This window comes from Delphinapterus leucas, chromosome 21, assembly GCF_059928025.1.
Source record: "Delphinapterus leucas isolate spDelLeu-1000000601 "Yukka" chromosome 21, BTC_Dleu_Yukka2, whole genome shotgun sequence".
NCBI classification, from domain to species: Eukaryota; Metazoa; Chordata; class Mammalia; order Artiodactyla; family Monodontidae; genus Delphinapterus; species Delphinapterus leucas.
In genome coordinates, this window is record NC_143149.1 from 17,501,736 (window position 1) to 17,524,199 (window position 22,464).

The 22,464-nt window shown below is 44.0% G+C and overlaps 1 protein-coding gene across 1 annotated transcript in view; it reads left to right on the plus strand.

Moving 5' to 3' along the window:
• The window catches only part of MTMR7 (myotubularin related protein 7), a 93,900-nt gene that overhangs the window by 53,541 nt on the left and 17,895 nt on the right, over window positions 1-22,464 (plus strand). The window contains exons 6-8 of the mRNA XM_089903547.1: window positions 962-1,090; window positions 7,684-7,818; window positions 16,931-17,063. Coding sequence (XP_089759673.1) covers window positions 962-1,090; window positions 7,684-7,818; window positions 16,931-17,063 — 397 coding nt within the window. The remainder of the gene's footprint in view (window positions 1-961; window positions 1,091-7,683; window positions 7,819-16,930; window positions 17,064-22,464) is intronic.

A 22,464-nucleotide genomic window follows, 5' to 3' on the forward strand; every position in this document is an offset into this window, starting at 1 on the left:
GCCATCTAAACGGTCCTCGTGTTGCAAAAGGATGGATTGGCTGCCATCAAAGCAAAATATGTCGAGCAAGAAGTCGACTACTATTACTGTGGCCACCATTCCCATTTCTGTCAGGATTAATGGTTGATGAAGAGCCTCGTCATGGGTGTCCTTGTATCAGCCCCGGGGGATGTCATTTCTGTTCCGCGTCAGTTTTAGAGAATAGCAAGTGCTCAGTAGTTTGACTTCTTGAAGGTCGTGAAGTTGGCAAGTTGGAGCTAGGTTTTAAACCCCTGATTTCTGACAGAATTGCTGGACCATTCCGAGGCGCTAGAGCTTCCACTGGGGGAAATCAGTGCCAGGGATGCGCAGAAAGGGTAAATCATTTCTTACCACTTCTAAAATCGTCACATAAGAAACAAAAAGTTGTCGTAGTGTGTGGTGAAGGGTGGGAGCGCAGGGGAGAGGAATTGGGTCGGCCCCTGAAGAGTGGGTGGGCTTTGGGAAGATGTCTGGGGAGGGTGTTGGCTTGACCGTCACCTCAGATAGGAGCGCACAGAGGGTGTGCCAGGGACAGGAAGGTGCCCTGAGGAGGTCACCACTGGTGCTGACATTTTAGGACATTGTCTCCCAGCGTCAGGCTGTCTTAAACAGGCAGCTGAAGTTTTCCCAGTTGCCAGGATGCAGAATTGCAGTTTGTCCCTTTTCGATGAAAGAAATGCTCGCTTGTCACTGTCTTACCTGCCACCAAGAGCCCTTGGAGAGAAGGGGCAATGCCTCAGGGCAGGATGATGAAGAGTGTCTTGCTTTGCTTCACTGTGATTTCTTAGAACCAGCACTCCACTTCTCTGAAGTGGCTCTGTAACTTGGTTAAGAACACTTAAATATGCAACCTGTAAGCCCAGTGAAATGGAATTTCTGGTGGCAGTTTGTAAAGTATGGCTAGATTGCCTAAAACATGCCCTTGTGCTTTCCACAACAGGTTTGTGACTCTTACCCTACGGAGCTGTACGTTCCCAGAACGGCCACGGCACACATCATCGTGGGGAGTTCCAAATTCCGGAGCAGACGGCGATTTCCTGTCCTTTCTTACTACCATAAAGATAACCACGTAAGTCTCGAGGCATGCTTTTGTTCCATGCTTTGCTTTTCTTCTTTTATCATAAACAGGCCTTTTCCAGGGAATTCTGCTGTGTGTGTGGGTTTGAATTCTTTTTAAAGTATGTGGATATTGCTGTGTGTGTGGTACGACATGACACAACACAACTGTGCTTAAACCCTTATCTCCTGTAGAAGTTGACCTTCCGTGTTTGTTTGACAATAAAGGAATGGGAGAGAGTCACAACACACCTAACCTTAATCATTTGAGCGAGCGCTGTCCTCTCTTCTAACTGGTCACCTTGGGAGGCTCTGTACTGAAGAGCCTTTGGAATGCCTATTTTAGAAAAGCTCCTAAAAGCCATGGCACGTTCTTTTTCTTCTTTTTTTAAATGCAACATAAATATGTTTTTTCAGTATCTTCAGTATAAGAAATCTTTCTTTATGGAGAGCAAGTTTCATTTTTTAAAATAATATTGGTGAAAGCTAGAATTAGGTTTGTCTGCAACTAAGAGAGACCATAAGTAACCATGGCTTAAATAGGATAGAATTTTATTTTCTCTCACATAAAACTCCCCAGGTAGGCAGTCAGGGCCTGGTGTCCTGGTTCTGCCCCACTCAGCCCTCAGGGACCCGAGCTCCTCTCACCTTTCTGCTCTGCCAGCCCTGGGGTGTCACCCCCATCTCGTGGCGTGAGAGGTTACTTTAGTTCCAGCCGTGACCTCCGCGCGGCAGCAGATGGAAGGGGGTGCAGTGGTGCCCTCGCTGCTTTCAGAGGGAGGCTCCCAAAACTGCCATGTGACAGTGCTGCTCCTATCCTGTTGATCAGAACTGCACAGGGCCTGTGGGAAAAGACAGTCCTGTGGGTAACTGTGGAAATCACAGCTAAAAGCTGTGATTCCATTTCTGTGGAGGATGAGAAGACAAATTTGGGGAGACAAGAATGATCTTCGTTACCTGCTTTAGAGGTCATGTGACTTCAGCCGGGCGAAAACGTTTGGTTTTCAAGTGAGATAACATAGCCTCATTTGACTTTAATCCCAAACTATAAACAATCGCAACAGATGTGTGTGAGTGTGTGCCGTGCATGCACCTATAGGCAGGGCGTGGGACAGGATCTGTGTCCGCTCTTAAAAGGGGGCTTCCAGAAATACACTGAGCAGTGCCAGCTTGGCCAGAGTAAAGCTTATAGCCTTCTGTGGTGCCCTACTTTGAAGGGAGATATTCACTCAGCCGTGTAAGGTCCGTTAATTGAAAGGATATAAATGGTCTTATTTTCAGTTACTGCTCTGAAATGGCCTAAAGAAGGCAGGTATTTCATTAATATCCTGTATTATTTGACTCCAAATATATCTCAGCCTACACAGAGCTGGCCTGATGGTGAGAGGCAAAGGAAGATGTGAATCTCTTTTTTAAAAAAAAATGATGGGATGAAAAGGGATGTGGAATTTCATGATGTTGTATTTGAACTTAGGATGCCAGGAACATTTACTTTTGTTTTGTAGCATCCATTGATAAAGAAGTAAGAGAGGAGAGGGAGGGAGAATCTTTGATTGTTATGTCAGAGGTAGGGATGGACCGGGTATTTAGAAAGTGAGCTTAGGCCTGATCCTACTTCTTTTCCTTCTGTTTTGATTTTCTTGAGAAAAGGAATTTTTTTGTCAATGTGAGTATTATAAAGGGCAAACATGTAATGTCTGAGGATAGGATAGAATTTTTAGCAGTTAGGCCACAGAGACCAGCTTCTTTGCCTCTTGACGTCAGACCCTCATCACCCCATTCCCGCTCTCGTGCTCTGTTCTTTACTTGATCTCCAAGCCCGGAAATGAACTCACACAGCCATCAGTTATGGTTAAAAATAATTGATTTCCTGTACTTAAAATTTTAAAGCAAACAGTACTTTAAGTTTTAGCTCTTCTTACAAGATAGAGAAGGTTTCTAAGCATTGCTAAGAAACCATTTCTGGTTGCCCAGGGAAATACTTCATGTACATGCATGCCCACTCTCCCACACCCACGACCTAAAATCTCTGCTGCAAGTAGAATACGACCAAATTTGTGGTTTTATAACAATGCTCAGGTTTTAATATCCAGGTTAATTATGTAAATGCTTCCAAGGTGACCAGGGGTTTTTATAGCGGGAGATATCATTAGCGAAGGTGGATTTCTGTGGTTCGGTGGGAGACACAGGAAATATCAGTGCAGTACTTCATGCTGTTGCTCAGAAAAACCCACACGTAAACCAGGCATCTTCCGTGAAAAGTAAACAGCTATAAAGTACCTAAGTTTGCGGACCTTTCTTTCTTCCTTTTTGTGATTTTAGACTTTTTAGACTTGAGTATGTATTCCTACCCCAGTAGAACTCAGGCTTGGGAATAAGAGTATCACATTTTCTAGTTAAATTCTGCCCCTCACATAGCCCCTTGTTCCCAAGGAGCACTGAAGATTTGGGTGGTGAGATGAGTTGGCCAGTGTTGGGTAGTGGGAATTGGTGATTAGATTAAGAAAAAGCTTGACATGTACCTCGTGTCGTGAACAGGAAGCCCCGTTGAGACTCCTTTGATATAAATCCCCCCGCTGATGGTACATAATTACCTTTGGACCGGCTTTTATCATACATGGAGTTGTAATCACTTCCTGTTCACCCGTTGGTGAGGTCAGGATTCCTGCCCTAGGGTTTACTGGGCTGACTGAACACATGACATCTGACACTGGACAAATGAGGTTTATTAGTTACATATGCCCACTGCCCAGGGGAGGAAGGCACTGCATGGCAGGCAGGGCTGTAGGAAGGTTGCACTCAGGAATAGAGTGAACCAGCAGAGATGGTGTGAGGCAGGCTTTGTAGTCTCAGGAGGATGAGTGGACCCCTGGTTCCCAGGGGGGCATGTGATTGGCTGGTTTGAGTAATTCCATGGGCTGGCAGGGAACGAAACGCACTGCTCTGGGATGAGAAGGGGCTGCATCTGGTCCTTTGCGAGAAGGGTTGCTTAGCTGGGGACTTAATCCACGGAAGCAGAGTATGGAGGGGAGCTTGCTGCTGACCATTTGAGGCCCTGCTGATTTTACCAGCTGTTAAGGGCAGCACTTAACGTTAATTTCAAGCCTTAAACCACACATGAGTTACATAGAGCCTCCAGAATCCTTTTGGATATCAAACGGTTCAACAGCTTTGTAGATCACAGTTAGAGATGTATCAGTGTCACTTGTGTTTGGAAGCCGCGGTATCCTTTGTTCTTTCTTACTAAATATTTTAATTACTTTTAAGAAAGCAGTTCTGCTTTAAATCATTAATAGCATGGTATCCCCAAATCACAGTACAAATCTTTGGGAAGCCCAAGTCTGAAAGATTTCCAAAGAGGCAATTTTCCTTAAGAAAAATATAGACCTTCTTGCCCTTCTTTTATAAATAATGTTTATTGAAACTTACTATGTGTTAGACATAGTTCTAGGAGTGTTATATACCTCATCACACTCTGTAGTTTTGGTATTATTATTATCCCTGTATTAAAGATGAGAAAAACCAAGGTTCAGAGATGATAGGTAAATTACCTAAGATTATATAGGAAGTGAGAACACACCTTGGATTAAAAGCCAGATCTTTTTGAATCCTGCCTCTTAATTCTCTTTCATGCTTCTTGACTTATTTACACACATGGGCGCTATATTATGTTGGTTCAGAAAATATTTTGCCTGGATTCAACTCCTAGCTCTGTGACATTGGGCAAGTTCCTTTACCTCTCTGTGCTGTGGTTATCTCATCTATAAAATGGAGCAAATAGATCTTACCGTATATGGTAGTTGGGAAGATTAAATAAAAATACGCAGAGTTCTTCTAATAGTGCCTACCACATAATAAGCATTCAAAAAATATTGGCTGTTTTATACATTATCAGTAGCCTTCATAAATGAGGCTCTCATGACAGTTTACCATTGAGGAGTCTTATCTCTGCTCTCAGGTGGCTGACATCAGTAAGAAATGCTGCCAGGTAATGGTGCAATTCTCTCAACAGTCTTGACTCTCTGAGGTGTGTATAGGGTGGACAGGGCACTTAGAGACTACTCACCGCTCTTCACAAAGCGGACAGCTCTATGCCAGCAGTCACTGAGTCAGTGAGGAATTCTGTTTGGAGCCTATCTATAGACTATTAAGAAAATGTAACTACAAAATATTAACATTTAATATATCTGGTTTAATTTATCGACTACATTTCATAGTGTAACTCTGTTCTGACTTAACCCTTCACTGAAAACTGCTCTCAGCCTGAAGGTAAGTAGTAATAGTTGTCACTAGCTGGCTTCATTTCATGATTGGACCTGCACTAGTTGAGTGAGTTTAGATGCGCCGTATGCTTCCTTGGACAAATTCTCCCCGTTGAGATATGGTCTCTTCCCCGTCTAGCTCTTCTGATAGGATCTAAGAAATTGCCTGATGGTAGCTGTCCTTAATTAGTATTTCTTTAGCCCAGACAAAGCCAGCTCAGAATTGTTTTCTGCTCCAGTCAGAGCGGCTGACGTGACCCCTCTGCACATCATAGGAGACGGGAGCCTGGATGAGCGCAGTGAGAGCATCTGCAGCGCTTTACTCTCTATCCATCCACTGCAGCTTGCCTGTTGTCCCCAAGCCCCCTCTGGTCCCTGCCGTCACTTTGCCTTGCTGCTGGCCGGCCTCCCGTCCACGGTCAGACCCCCGGGGCCCTTTCTCCTCCACTCTGTGGTTGGACTTCTGCTGCCAACAGCTCGAGAATTCAGCAGCCCTGGAGCCCCTCTCTTGCCCCTTTGCTTTGCTTCCCACTCCACAGGCACTGGCCCCCTGAATTCTGGCTGCAGGCACAGAGTTCCTGGAGCGCCTCAGCAATTGCCCCTCTCTGTCACAGAAGGTACTGGAACCCTCGGGCGGTTGCCCGGTTACTTGTCTGCAGTTCTCGGTCCTGCCGGGAGCTTCTCTGCTGGAGGATCATATGGTTAGTAAGAATCATCCCTGCCTTCCCCAGCGAGGAGTGCCAAAGCTCACCAAACCCTGGCTAAGGAGTGCTGGCATGGGCTTTAAGGACAGTTAGGCTGTGCTTGGACTCAGAGCTGGAGTGGCTTCCAGGATGAAGCCCTGCATGCAGGCGCCCTGAACGGGCTGGGCCATGGCTGTTTTCAGGGGAGGTTTCCCTGCTCAGCCTGCCCCGAGCTGGGGGGCTGCCTGCATCCTCTTACACAGGGGGTGCCTGGGCTCAGTTCTTCAGAAGAGTCATTCCTAGATTGTATTTGGTGATTTGAGTTCAATTTAAATGTTATAAATCTAAATCCATAAAAAGTACTTTGCCACAAAAGTGTAAGTTTTACAGCTGTGAGGTTGTGGCTATACTCACCTATTAATAACTCAGGGAAATGTTTATGCTGTTATGTATATTGTTTATGCTGTTGTGTATATATTATTTATTCATTTATTTATTTAGTTTTGGCTGCGTTGGCTCTTTGTTGCTGCGCGTGGGCTTTCTCTAGTTGCAGCGAGCACAGGCTACTCTTCGTTGTGGTGCGCGGGCTTCTTATCGCGGTGGCTTCTCTCGTTGCGGAGCATGGGCTCTAGGCGCGCAGGCTGCAGTAGTTGTAGCATGTGGGCTCAGTAGTTGTGGCTCGCAAGCTCTAGAGCACAGGCCCAGTAGCTGTGGCACATGGGCCCAGCTGCTCCGTGGCATGTGGGACCTTGCTGGACCAGGGCTTGAACCTGTGTCCCCTGCATTGGCAGGCGATTCTCAACTACTGCATCACCAGGGCAGTGGTGTAGTGTACTCTTAGAATCGCAGAGTAGAGAAATCGAAGAATAGAATGCAGATCAATTCCCCAGAAAGACCTTGCTTCTAACTTACCTGGTCAGCCCAGGTCCATGCCTGCTGTCCTTAGAAGCTAGCAGCAGCCTGGGCTTCATCACTGTGAAAACTCCCCCATTTAGGATTAGAATTTTTTTTTTTTTTTTTTTTTTGCGGTACGCGGGCCTCTCACTGTTGTGGTCTCTCCCGTTGGCGGCGCACAGGCTCCGGACGCGCAGGCTCAGCGGCCATGGCTCACGGGCCCAGCCGCTCCGCGGCATGTGGGATTCTCCCGGACCGGGGCACGAACCCGCGTCCCCTGCACCGGCAGGTGGACTCTCAACCACTGCGCCACCAGGGAAGCCCTAGAATTGGTTTTTGGTATTTGTGTTGTTTCTAAGTGGGCTAGTAAATGATGGAAACACTAAAGAAGTCACTTTTATAATTTTTATAAGTTTTACTAGAATAGTTACTTTATATTTCTACTTTGGCAAGAAGATGAAACAGTAGTGGTGAAGAGGAAAGTAGGATATTTAACTGGCTTTACGTTTCATAATTTGGGTCCCACCTAAACATCCTTACACATTCCTAATTTCTTACACAGAGAAACTTTTTGCACTGCTTGCCCATATAGTGGTTTCTTGACTTGAGTTAGAAAGAAAGCAGCCTCGGTTTCTAGAAGGCATTGATACTTTTACGAGCTAGTGGTGGGCGTCAGTGAACTGGGGGGCCTTGTGAGGGTGGTCTTGAGGGTTCCGGGGAGGTGCCGTCGCACTGCTGCCTGATGCTGCCGCGTTGCTTCCCCCCAGGTCTCCATCTGCCGGAGCAGCCAGCCCCTGTCTGGCTTCAGTGCCCGGTGCCTGGAGGACGAGCAGATGCTCCAGGCCATCAGGAAGGCCAGTCCAGGAAGCGACTTCATTTACGTCGTGGACACTCGGCCTAAAGTAGGTGTCACCATGCTGGTGTGTGTCTTTGCCGCTCTGAATCATGGAATGGGAGATGGGGCCATGCTCCCTGACCACCCTCACCCGCTCAGGGAGCCCCATCTGCAGAGGCGCTGTTTCCCTTTGCACAGTTGTGCGTGGCTGCCCTGCTCAGCTGCCTCTGGGGCCCCTGAGGTCGGCAGGTACTTTTGATATTTCCCCTGCTCTGAGCATTGTGCTTGGTACATAGTGCATACAATGAAAGTGTGGTTTCGTGTTGGAGATTACTCTCCTAAATATACCACATTATTTTTTTTGGTTTGTTTATAAAAGGACCGTTTCTTCTCTGACAGTATGAAATTTACTGTGGAATTCCTACAGTTCAGTTTTTGTGAGATATTCACCTCTTCTATTGCAAATTCCACTTGTAGTGCTCTGTAGCTATGACTTGGAAAGATTTACAAAATGTAATGTTAAGTAAAAAAAGAAAAGTCACAAATTAAAGTGTATACTACTGTGTCTGTGGAAAAAACCAAACTATAGGTAGGTAAAAATTTAAATTAAAATAGAAAAAGATCTGGAAGGATAAACACTAACCTATTAAAATTGCATGGAGAAGGGGGGAGGCTTGAGGGAGGTAGAGAACTTTCTACTTACCTTGTTTGAAAATATTTTATAATTATGCAGGTATTCATATATTAATTTTATAATTGAATAGAACAACCAACAGGAAATAATCTAGTTATCAACGGGTAGACCAAGTCCATCTTAATGCTTACCACCCACTCAGCTTTATATGTTCTTGACACTAGTCAGGGTCAGGTCAAGTATAATTTGTAATTTCACTCCTTAGGCCCATTTCTTTGTAAACCAGCCAACACATGGAGTCCTCAAAGGTATGTGCCATTGAATACATGGAAACAAAATCACCTACAGGGCCATGGAATATATGGGACAAAATGAGGTGACAGAGAGAAATGGCCTTTATTCAACATATTTGGCATAGGAATTTCTTGCCAGTTATGAAAATAGACCTGGGCCTATGACTGTGAGAGAGAGCTGCGTGTTCTTTTTCCACGTGGGTGAAACAGTGTCCAAGATAGACCGTGAAGCAACAAGAGTGAGCTACAGAAAATCTGTAATGCCATGTATGTAATAATAATTAAATTATAAAAATTATACGTTCTATAGTTTTTTCATTGAAAAAAGTTTGAAGGTATGTATAGTAAACTGTTAACAGTGGCTTTTCTTGTGAGGTGAGAGGAGGATTTTAAGAAACCTTTATTTTGTAAATTACAGTGTGAAAGAATTTTTAATCATAAAAAGGTTGAAAGAACATAAGGACTTCAAAATGTTACACATAAAAGTTACCATGTGACCCAGTAATTCCACTCCTAATTTAAGAAAAATGAAAACATATGTCCACACAGAAACTTCTAAGTGAATATTCATTGTTAATAATAGCCCCAAAGTAGAAACAACCAAGTTCCATCAACTGAGAATGGATTAATAAAATATGGTATATCCATTCCCTGGAATATTTTTTGGCTATTATTACTAAGGGAGTGAAGTACTGATAGGTGCTACAACATGGATGGACCTTGAAAGTGTTAGGCTAAGTGAAAGGAGCCAGTCACAGAGGATCACATGTTGTATGATTCCATTTATATGAAATGTCTCTATGGCAAATCCGTAGAGACATCAGGCAGGGTGGTGGTTGCCTAGCGCTAGGGGAATGGGAGGCGACACCTGATGGGTAGAGGGTTTCTTTTTGGGGTGATTAAAATGTTCTAAAAATAGATTGTGGTGACATGGTATATTCACAGTTCTGTGAATATACCAAACACCATTGAACTGTATACTTTACATGGATAGATTGTATGGCATGTGAATTCTATGTCAAAGAAGCTATCAAAAAAGAACACATAAGGACATAGAAACATTAGAACAGGAAGGAGGAAATATGACCAACGGCCCAAGTCACTTCAAAGTCTACACTGATGTTAGGAGTGGGTAATTACAGATAGGGTCTATACTTGTGGCCGATAAGAGAAATCATGGAAACTGGATGCCATCCATTGTGTAGCCACTCAGACTGGCAATCTCACTGCTTCTCTGAGCCCTATTTCATTAAATATTGTGATTCACGGTCTCGATCACTAAGTTTGATGTCTGCCCAGTGTAAGATCACTCACATCACTGCCCTCAGAACAGTCCCTTCCTCTCTAACGGGAGGGTAGCTGTGGGATGGCCGTGGAGGGGTGGGCAGTGAGGATGAGTTACTCTCAGATACCAGATCAGCAGACCAACCGTGCAGCTCAAGGACAAAACATGTTGCAGCTGGATCACATTCTAGTAGATGACACGTAAAGGAGTCCCTTCCTTTTGGACAGATTTTCAAAGCACAGCAGGGAAGAGCTTCAGACTGGGGAAGAAATAGCTTCTCTGCTTGAAGGTTTTCACTCGAAAGATGCCAGGCTCTGACTCTTACTCTCTCTTTCGATTTGTGCTTTCTCTCTGCTTCATCCTTCTCGCATTGACTGTTTCCCTCCTGTCATTGTGCCCTTTGCGTCGGGACAGTGGAGCTGCTCTGAATTGCCTAACAGTCAGAGACAACTGAATGCATGCCTGTCCTAGACACACGTACTGAAGACAAGATAAGAAAAGGACGGGAAGACAGGGCCTTTAAAGTGGATTGGGGTGCCCTTCTCCGATCCCATTTTCCTAGGTTTAAATAAAGGCGGACAGGTTCGCCTGCTGCTTTAAGGGCCAACGACCCAAGCGTGTACTACGCTGTGCAGACCTTCCGGGAAATGTGGCAGCTGTTGGGCCAGGCATAGTCCAGACGTAACATAAATTAATCCAGAGGATTTGATTTGAAGGCTATATTTAGCACTGAGTGCGTTTGCTCTTGGCGATAAGAAGTTGGATGCTAATCCCTTAAAGAAAATTGGTGTCTCATACAAGTCATGCCCTCTGCCTATTTCCCAGGCACACACACCTTCGCAGGAGTCTTCACCTGTTTGCTTAGAGCTCTCATTCTTTTAAAGATCACGTCCGTTGATTTTTATTCCTCGGTAGCCGGGAGACCCGGTCCATGTTTGCTGTGGGTGGTGGACAGACAGATGGGCCCTGGCCAGGTTTGCTCACAGGTTTACTGAAAAGGAGAAAGGCTAGAAGTCATTCTTGTCCTTGGAGCAAGGCTCGCCCCGGATGCTGCCTGTTCAGATGAAAGCCTCTGCATTACTTGTTGATGTTAAAATCTCAGGAGGCAAAGGCAGTGAGGGCCTCAGCATGAACTGAGTATCTGTTAAGAAAAATCATACCCTCGAGGTCATATGTTACTGCTAGAATTTGGTGCATTAAGAAGATAGGAGATCATGTTGATGCCATAGTTGTTGGATTTTAAAATGATATCGAACTCCTTCTATCTCAGCCTCACTCATGACTTTAACATTACTTTGTTCTAGGACTTTGCTGAGCTTGTAAAAATGCCAGGCACTTTCCCATTCAGTTCTTATTATAATCCTGCAAATTAGGAGCTGTTCTTTTCTGTTTATGGGTAAGGTCTCAGATTGAGAGAGGTTCAGTCATGTGTCCAAGGTCAAGCCATTCAAATCTAGGCTTATCTGACGCCTGAGCCCATGCTACTTCTGTTTGATCACGGTCTGTTGACAGCGATATCCAGGGGAGCCTTGGGTCCACTGTCAGGTTCCACAGCGTTCCCCTTCTGAGCACATTTGCAGGGAGGCTGGAAACTCAGAGCTGAAGGACCAACCACAGGCTCGTACACGCTCAGGCCGGGGCAAGAGGTGTGAGCAGGCCTGTGAGCCAGGCTCTGACGCTGGCGGCCTGGGAGGGGTGCCGGGCAGTGGAGGGAAGGGGTGAGCAGGCCGGCCGGGGGCTCAGCTCACGCCCGGCCCCTTGTCCTGGCTCTTCCTCCAAAGACAGCTTAGTGGTTAAACGGCCTCTGATTTCACCTTGTGAGCGATTCTTTAGCTGTGAGACAGGAGGTCATGTTGGAAGTTTTCCTGTGTCTCTGGAATCAGTAATTAGGTGGTTTCCACTCACTGAATCCTGTGAGGGGGGGATCTGGGAGGATCTGTTGTAGAGATCGGGGTGCGTGACAGAGGGGCAGCTAGGAGGTCACTTCGGCGTGGGATGTGTGGCCGACCTGTTCCACTGCGGCAGTGAGCAGGGGAAGGGGAGCCGTGGGCGTTTAGTGGCAGTGGGGCATCTGTTCTCCCTCTTTGGCAGGACAGGGATGGAGGGGGGACCTGTGGGTCCAGTGGACACTGAGAAAGAAACTTGTACGTGAGCCATCTTGCTGAGGCCCGGCTTCCACCCCCAACTGGAGGTTCCCAGCTGCGGCCGACTGTGGGGTACGTGCTGGGGAGGGAAGCCGGGGGCCTCGGAAGAGGCTCAAGCCAAGGTGGGTCTCATGTCAGCGAGCTGTGTACCTCCTCCTCCCGGGAGCCCATGGACTTGCCCTAGGATTTGGACACTTAATGCCAGAGAGGGCAGTGCTGGTCAGCAAGTGTTAACCGGAAAAGCAGTGATGACCAATGGAGAGAGAACAGCAGCCTCGTCCAGCTTTACAAAGAGATATTTACCTCCTCTTTTATCCCCCTCCCCAATATAAAGATAGAGCCTAGAAGAAGGAGGAAAAGGAAAGTACCAGAGCAGACCCCTCACCAGCCCAAACAGCCTATAATAAGAGGAGAAAATTTTGCATCATATATGGGGTTGGGATTTTAAGTTGAGCTGGACGGTGATTTAAAAGTTATTAATTCTTCCTTCGGGGGTAGGAAAGGAGGATTTTGGTTAGCACAGTTGTAGACAGTAGTTGCAAGAAATAAAATCATCTCTTATTTTCATGTTTATATCACAAGATAAGATTCTTCATTTCACCAGATACAGATGCAGGGAGAGAAAAGGACCATTAATTGACACCACAGGCTAGAACGTGGCCCAGGCCTCCTTCTGCCAAGACCAACTTCAATTCTCATTTTTCAGCCACGTCAGATCAGGTCCTGGCATTCAGGTACAGAATGTGCTCTGCTGAAATGCTAGACTCCGGGACTGAGATGCTGACCGGCTGACCTTGAACTTGATATGCAGATTGGGGTTGACTGCGTTTCCATGATTTTGATGTGTCTGATTGATGATTTAAGATTGTGGGGGAAAGAATTTGATTCTGTTCTTTTTTTAACATTCTTGGCCTGTTCACCTCTCAGCCTCACTCTGTTAACACATTCATTTGGTCGGTCAGCCCGTCAGTAAATCTTCACCGGGTGCCTGCTCTGTGCCAGCTTGATGCATAGAGTCCTGGCCATAAATGAGACCAGCCACCTTTCTGTGCAGCTCACGTCCTCTGCCCCACTCCAGTGGGTCTTCTCTGTCATGGATACTAAATCTCAAATGTTTCAATTAATCCTGCTCAGAAGCCTTCAGTGGCTCTCTGCTGCTACGGATAAAGTTAGAACTTCTTAATCGAGCTTGTGTGTAGAGGACCCTAATAATTTCTAGCCTCCTTTCTTGCTGCTGCCGCCAGACTTGAACCTCCTGCTGTGCTCGCACTGGTTGACTCAACTGATACCCACCTGCTTCTTTGGTGGCCACTGATACCCTACCTCTTCCCTTTCTCATCGCTTCGTCTGGGATGCCCTCCCCCATTCTCTCCATGCTTCCTGGTTATTAAAGTCCATCATGAAACGTTACCCCTGAGGCCCTAGGCCACGTGGGGCTGTTCCAGATTCTAACTACTGCCACCGCCTCCACCAGGCTCTCAGCTCCTGCCCAGTCCTGGTGGGTATTATCTGTCGTTATTTGGTGTTGTGTGCTCGCACTTCCATACTTGATGATAAGCTTGTGGTGGCTGAGACTACTTCTTATTCACGTTTTTATTCCATTCAGTGCCTGGCACACAGTAGGCGTTCGTTAAGTGTTTGTTGAGAATGAGTGAATTTTTTTGTTTCACTTATGAGTTTTTTTGCACCCAAAGATGCTGAGATGATCAAATAAATAGCAGAGTGACCTTGGATTAGGAAACAGGGCACTTTTTCCGGTACCACTTTTCAGTTGTCCGTTGTGTTCTTTAAGCATAGGTTGAAACTGGAATGCTGTTACCTCCATTGTTTTATCTGTTTGAGAATTTTTTTTTTAAATTAGACTTTCTATGTTGAGATAATTGTAGATTCACATGCAGTTGTAGGAATAATACAGAAGGATGCCTTGTACATTTTACCCACTTTCCCCCAGTGGTAACATCTTGCAAAGCTGTGTACAGCATTGCAACCAGGATATTGACATTGATAAAATCCACCAATCTTGTTCCGTTTTTCCCAGTTTTACTGTAGTCGTGTGTGTGTGTGTATGTGTGTGTGTGTGTGTGTGTGTTTAGTCTATAAAGTCTTATCACATATGTATGTTTGTATATTCAGTACCACAGTCAAGATAAAGAACAATTACATCACCACAAATAACCACTAATCTGTTCTCCACCTCTATAAGCTTGTCATTTCAAGCACATTCTGTAATTGAAAACATATAGTATGTGACCTTTTGAGGTTGTTTTTTTTACACTATTTGAGAACTTTTAGGGGCCGAAATGAACAGCTTTTTCTTTGCCTGTGAAATGGAGTTCTCAGCCTAAGGGACAGGGCACCAAACTAGACTTAGTGTTTTATTTATATAAGAGATACTCTAACTGAATGAATATACCTATAGGTCCAAGATAGCTTCTGAATTTTTTATTAATTATGAAACTGTATTTTCTGCTTTGAAGGGTCAGCTAGTGCCCCATTATCCTGACAGGGCCTGTAAAATATGTGGAAACCTTGAGAAAGTACACTTTGGATGGTAGATTAAATATTGCCACCTTCTGTTCATCATGAGAAGTACCGTTGACTTTTAAGAGGCCATCTTGTGTGGCTCCTTTGCTTTTAAAGAAGACCATCGATAAATTCTCCTAGGTCATAGGTAATCAACTACTAAAAAATGTGAACATAGGGTCCTAATTATAGATTAAAGTAATAGTGTTTTGGTTTTTATTCACTGCACTGTTTAAAAAGAGTATGGTATGTGGTGAGAAGGCTTAACTTGAATTATTCAAGATACAGAATAAACATAAGGTTCATGTAACATAAAGATACTTGCACATATCCTATTAACCATTTTATTTATGAAGCTTGTAAAGAATAAGCCAGCAACTTTGGAAAATAATTATACAAACCAGTGATACTTTTATAATAGTATGTTTCAAAAGAACAATGTCTATAGGTAATTTTAGAAAAATTTTCCTCTTAAAATATTTTTAAAATTTAAAGCATGAACATCAGTTGTCTTAAAAATAACACTATTTTTATATTTTTTTCTTTATTGAGACCAAACCCTTTATCCTTCTCATAGCATGCCTGGGAGAAAGGGGATGATCTTTTCGTAAGTGGGAAACAGGGTAGTGGGGCGTGCCCCAGCTGATGTCATGTGAGCTGAATCACGGAGCAGGAAAGTGAGGGGCCTGCCATATGTTTTTTTCTGTTATTTAATTTACAAACCCACTATATCTGGTTTGTAACAAAGCCTGGAGGAGCATCTGGAGTAGTATTGGCAGCCGCTCCCCACACGTGCTGCCTCTGTCTGTCTGCTGCAACAGCTGCGAAATTGGTATAGCCTTCCATTCATTTCTGTTCTGCTTACCCCAGCATGCATGTCTGTAGGTCGGCTTGTTTTACAAAAAATGGGTTAATTGTATGAATATTATTCTGGAGCTTACTCTTTTCACTTCACATGTCATGGCCCAGTATCTCCTCTCTTCTCCCCTCCCTCCCCACCCCTCTTTTTTTTCTTTCCCTCCTCCCTCCCTCTCCCTGCAATATCTAGACATCTATATATCTGTCTATCTCTATCTCTGTGTCTCTACTTGAGCCTATTAGAAGTCCAGGGTATGAATATACCATAATTCATCCAATCATGGCCCTATGGAGATATTCATAGGTTTTCTGTTTTTTCACTCTCAACTATTAAAAAAAAAAAAGATTGCAGTAAACATCCTTGGACATCTGTCTTTATGTGCTGGTATTTTTATAGTGTCAGATTCTCACACATAGGAAATCTGGGTCAAAAAATACGTATGCTTTTAACTTAACTTGGCTTCTTAAGCTTAGATTTTTAAAAAGTATGAATATCCCCCCGAGTGCTGCATTGTGGTCCTAAAAACGGATATGTTTTTGGTAATGAGTTCTCTGCCTGGGCTAGCCCTTCTGCCCTTTGTGGGCAGAGGAAGAGAATGGTCAGTGCATATTGGTGTCTAGGATGTGATGGCCCACTTAGCTGAACAGCAAGAATGGAGTATTCACAATAATACATTCATTCTAGAAATCTGTGTATTTCTCAGCTAAGGCAGGACTTGTCCGCTTCTTGATTTTAGTTACACAGGAATAAGGCAGAAGTTTGCATATCATAAATTTCTTCTTCAAAGTCCATCACCATTTAACCCAGTTTGCATTAGGAACCGTGACTTTTTATAGATGAAATTATGATAATGAATGTGATAGAAAAAAATCCTCTCTGGAGTTAAATAGGGTGGCCAGAGGACATGTCTTGCCCTCTCTCTGTTTTGTTCAGCATTTCCTGCTCAAAGTTGAGCTGGGTACCTGAGGGATTCTTGTAGGCAAATTAGAATGACGTAACTATTCCTATATGTTGATGTATTTGTTGGCATTCTAATACTGGAAGATATAATACTTTAACTTACAGAGCTTTATGTTGCCAACTGTATCTGCAGATATTCTTCTGCCAACCTAAGGCTGTCATGTTTGGTATTAAATTGGGGCGACTTGGCTCTGTACAGAATCCCACATTGGATTTGGCATCTCTGACAGGGAACGTCTCCAAAAGGGCTTATCTCTAGGATGCTTCCAGCTCAGAAAATGTTGCCACATCGACAAACTGATGTTGTTGAACGTAAGCTCAGCACGAGTGTCTGTAGCTACCTAGCCCAGCGCGGTGTTCCCGGGGTTTAAAGCATGTTTCTGCACATCATGTTGAATGTTCTTATGGATATTAGCCGTGAAGTGTTGTGATTGTTTCATGAATATCACTGGTGACTGTTCTGTTTTGCTGCCCACTGCAGCTTAATGCGATGGCAAATCGTGCTGCAGGGAAAGGCTATGAGAGCGAAGACAATTATTCCAATATCAAGTTTCAGTTTATCGGGATAGAGAACATCCATGTCATGAGGAACAGTCTGCAAAAAATGCTGGAAGGTAAACCATTTCCTTATGCACAGCATTTAAAAAATGCAGTTAAATGTTTTAATGCCAAGACGGAATAAGATGGTCTGTTGATGTGAAAACTGTGCTTTACTTCGATGTTGTTTGCAAGGGTGGAATCAGTTGGGAAGAGTATCAAAATGCAGGGACTCTTTAAACATGTAACAGCTTTTCTCTTCTTTTCTGGTGTCATCGTGGAGTGGTTTTGTCACGTGGTATTAGCTGCCGGGCTCTCTCCGGTGGTACCTAACACCTAAGATAAAAGTGCACGGGGATATTTTTTCTTTCTCTCTCATAATTGTAGTTCGACCCATATTCAAGACCATTGGGAGATAAAGCAGTCCGACGTCGAAACCGCCAGCTGTCCACGTGTGGACGTGAGGCTCATAAACTGAACCCGAGCGGCTGAATGGCCATGAGAAGGATGTTGGGGGGTCCTGGTTCTCCCCTCCATCAGCAGCTACTGCTGCAGTGCGCTCCCTCCACCCACCCCAGCCAGCGAGCACCACGAGACACGTACGCCCAGGCTTCTGTACTCACAGGGAGAGCAGGTCGCAAAGCTGGGTTATGCAACGTAGAGGAATTATTCATGTGGCCACACCAGCCGTAAACTAATTGCCAGGAATCACATATTCCAAGCAAAACCAGCCTCGTTTACTGCTTATGCTCTCGCGATTGTCAAGGCCCAAGGAGGAGTCTGTTGTTATCTCCACCACTTCTCCCTCTTGTGGGAACTGAAGAGAAAGAGGATGCATAACCCAGGGCTTTGTGCCTCTGGACCAGGGGAGGCTGTAAATGCTGGGCTCGCACTTCTCGGGGGGAGCCCTGGAGAGGCGGCGCTGTGTGCCAGGGAAGTGGGCAGTCCGGTCTGAACCGGAAATGCGGGGTCTGTAGTGAAGAGGGACAAAGTGCCGAATTCCCTTTTTCTCGGGATACACATTTGCTCTCAGTAACCCGTGCAGTTCAGTGCTTAATCAGAGCAGGATGTAGTGAGAAGCTAGCGGTGGGGCTGGAGGAACTTGAGTGTCACAGACAAGCCTGATTGCCATTCTCCTTCCTGGATTCCTGGGGTCATCTCAGTCATTATGAGACTTTGAACATGTCATGTACCTTCTCTGGGGCTCTGTTACCTGCTGTAAATGGAGAGGATTGGACTAATAATTTCTGTGGGCCCATCCAGCCCTGACAGTCTGTGAGTCCACACTTTGATGCCCCTGATTGCAAATAGTTTAAAATTGAGGGTTTGAATGGTTAGATGAAACCTCTTCCTGCATTAAAAAAAAAAAAAAATAACGGCCCCAGAGCTGTCTATCTCCATCTTACCTCCACGTGAAATTTGCCATGTCTCAGGGGACAGGAGGATGCCTTGGGCATTAAACTTCGTAAACTTTGGGAGATTATCATGGGCGGTGTGGCTCTCCCTGCTATAAGCTGTGCTTTTTAGACATTGAAAAACTGGACTAGCTTGGTACTGTAACTGAACGGGTAGTCTAGTTTTAGTGTGAAGAGTGTTCAATATCAGAATCATTAAAACATTTGCATGCTTTATAGTTTTCATTTGGTAATTTCATAAGCTGACTTTTGAGAATATGTATTTTCTTCTATGCAGAAGGCAGCTCCTAGGAGTGCTTGGAACATGGCGATTTGGCTTTTGTTTTAAAATTAGCATTTACTTGGTTTCTTATTAGGAACCATGTCTGCTGCCCTCATACCTTTGGTCCGACTCGCTATTTCTAAAGGACCAGCAAACGGACCGAGTTCCAGGGGGAGGGCAGCCTGTGTTTCATAAGGGATCATGGTTCTTCTGCATCACTTTTTCAGCTCTGTGTCAGTGCAATAAGCAAGGACAACTTTCTGGATGCCTTTCAGGGGACTTGACCAATGTTTGACTATCTGTTTTTACCAAGTAAATTATAAACTGCTCGTGGAAGCTCAGCTGATGAACTGATGCAATCAGACCCACCTTCTGAGGCTTTTATCCTTCAAACAGCTGTCTTGGCATCAAAGCGATCAGAAGGTTTGTACTGCTGGTCACTTGGTAGGAAGTGGAATAATGCATTCCCTTCATGATTATTATTTTTTTTCAAAATTTCTCTTATCAGGGATATTGGTATTATCAGGAGAGATTCTGAATAACAGAAATGAAAAACTGTTTGCATTCTGGCCCAAAATAGCCCTGTCTGTGAGCAACAGCTGCAGGATATTTCATCAGAAACTGAAATCTAGGACCAAGTTCACATCCGGTGTAGGTCCTTTTATGGAGCTGATTGATTGCATGACTTTGGTTTCTAAGTTCTAAACCAAACTATTTTGTGGCATTCACACCTCCCAGTGAGATAATAATGAAGCCTTTCAGTTATGTAGCAATTGTGTGATTTATTAAGTGCTTTCCACAGAGCCTTTCCTCTTGATCATATAAATAATGGTTTTTCCCTCAAATAATAAAAGGATGCTCTATGTTTTCTTTCTTTTGTTGTTGTTGAAACAGGCAGTAGAAGAACCTGGAATAGGCTCTTTCCGTGGCTGAGGAAATTGTTATCAGATGTGGAAATAAAAACCTCCTAGGGCATCCTTGATTTAGGGGGAGGAAATCAGTGAGAGGGAGGGAGAGAGGGGCACATGGAATTACCTGACATCCGGGCTTTGAGATTGAGCCGCACTGTCGCGCCTCTTCGTAAATAAATACCTGTTTTCAAGGTAGGCGGGTGTTTATGGGAAAGACATGATGGCAGTGACACCTTCCTGTTTTTCAGTCAACCTGCTCCACCTTTTGTTGTTGCTCAGAAAATTGACCTTTCTCCCCACCCCTAGTTTCGGCGTGTCTGGATTCTGCATGAATCTTAGATTAATATTGTTGGCCACAGTGTAGTTCTGTATAACTGACCCCTTATTCATTGATTTGTGCATTTCACTAAAAACAGAGCATCTGCTATGTGCCGGGCTTCCTCAGTATTTTTACTTAAATGATTCACGAATGGGCAGACCTTGAAGATATCGCAGGTTCGGTTCCAGACCACCTCAGTAAAATGAATATCGCTATAAAGTGAGTCACACGGACTTTTTGGTTTCCCAGTGCACGTGAAAGTTAGGTTTACCCTATCCTGTAGTCTATTCAGTGTGCAACAGCATTATGTCTAAAAAAGCCCTGTACCTACCTTAATTTAAAAATATTTGATTGCTTAAAAGGTGTAACCATCATCTGGGCTTTCAGAGAGTTGTAATCTTTTCACTGGTGGAGGGTTTGAAATATTTCGAGAATTACCAAAATGTGGTACAGAGGTATGAATTGAGCAAATATTGTTGGGAAAATGGTGCCGATAGACTTGCTCGATGCAGGGTTGCCACAGACCTTCAACCTATAAAACACACAATATCTGTGAAGTACAGTAAAATGAGGTCTGCCTGTATTTGATTTCACAGCAATAGTGAGCTGTACGTAATATTATCTGCACTTTATAGATGAAGAAAGTGTCTCAGTGAAGTTTGGCAACTCAATCTAATTCTTTAAAGAAAAATAAGTTGAAACAAACAGAAAAACATTTAAACTTGCTCTGATAATTAAAGAAAGGTAGTTAAAACCTCAAAGTACCATTTTTCACTTAAAAATTTTTTTAATTTAAATAAGATTAAATTTAAATATTTAAATTCAAATACATTAAAATATTCAATACTGAAAAGAATATGGTAAAACTAGTACTTTAAATATTTCTAGTATCATTGAAATTGGCAAGAGGTACCTAATATATTTTGTTCTGAGATACATATTTTTACCAGATTAATTCCCCTTAGGGACTAATCCAAAATATGGCTTAAAAAAAAGACATATAATGCCTGTTTTGATAGAAGTGTTTTATTAATAATAGAATTTTGGAAGCCTCAGGAATGTTCAACAATAGTTGACTGACTAAACACTCTACCTTTTGATACAAAATTTTGCATCCATTAAAAATGATAAATGTGAAAAATATATTACTAACATGGGAGAACGTGTATAATCTAAGTGAAAAATTCAGGTTGTAAAATTGTATACATACTCTGATTCACTATACAGTAAACCATATTTAGGAAGAATTTCCAGGATGATAATTGGATTAGAATGAGAGGACGATGGGTGAATTTTTTCTTTTTCCTTCTTTATTTACAAAATTATCTATGGTTGGTACATTACATGGAACACAAACAATACACACTTATCAGGTCACAGTTTCTGAGGGTCACAAGTCTGGGCATTTCTCATGTGTCAATGGGAAGCCAGGATCCCTCTGCCTAGGATCTTACAAGGCTGCAGTCAAGGTGCTAGCCGGACCCTGTCCTTGTCTGGAAACCTGGATGGGGCAGAATCTGCTTCCAGGCTGATTCAGGTTATTGGCTGCATTCAACTGAGGACCCTGAGCGCTGTCAGCTGGCGGTCACCCTTAGGTCCTAGAGTTCTCTGCCATGTTGGACCTCCACATAAGCTGTTCACAACACGACAGGTTATTCTTCAGGACCAGTAGGAGCGCCTCTCTCCAGTTACAAAGTCCAGTGTATTACATTTTTAATTAAAAAGTTTTTAAAGACATACCCTTCTTGGTATCACATAACAGAGGAAGAATTGAGCCTAGTACTTTCCATCATTTTACCGTGATCCTCGTTGATTTGTGGTTCTTTTATTAGACAGGCTCACAGAAAACCACCCACATGGTAATGATGATATAACATTTACGGGTGATTATTATGTACTGGACACTGTTAATTTTTTTAATATACTTATTTATTTTTTGGCTGCATTGGGTCTTCGTTGCTGTGCGCGGGCTTTCTCTAGTTGCGGCGAGCGGGGGCTACTCTTTGTTGCGGTGCACGGGCTTCTCATTGCAGTGGCTTCTCTTGTTGCGGAGCCCGGGCTCTAGGCGCACGGGCTTCAGTAGTTGTGGCATGTGGGCTCAGTAGTTGTGGCTCATGGGCTGTAGAGCTCAGGCTCAGTAGTTGTGGCGCACGGGCTTAGTTGCTCTCTGGCATGTGAGATCTTCCCGGGCCAGGGCTCGAATCCGTGTCCCCTGCATAGGCAGGTGGATTCTTAACCACTGCGCCACCAGGGAAGTCCCAGACACCATACTCTTAACCACTTTGCTTTACAGTCTCTCTAGGTGGTGGCTTGGGTAGAAAGTGCCCTGGCCTAAGTGTCTGAAGATCTGGGTTTGGGTTCTTGCCTTAGTCTCTTAGTAAACATGAACAAACTTCATTTCCTGTATTTGTAAAACAATGTAAGCAATATATCATTGCTGTCTAACTCACAGATTTGTTCACAAAGATTCCTTGCAAACTGTAAAGTGCTTTCCAGTATAAGGTGCATTATGCTTTTTTTTGGGAAGCAGTACAGTAGTTTAAAATAAGTACTGCGTAAAATGGATAAGCT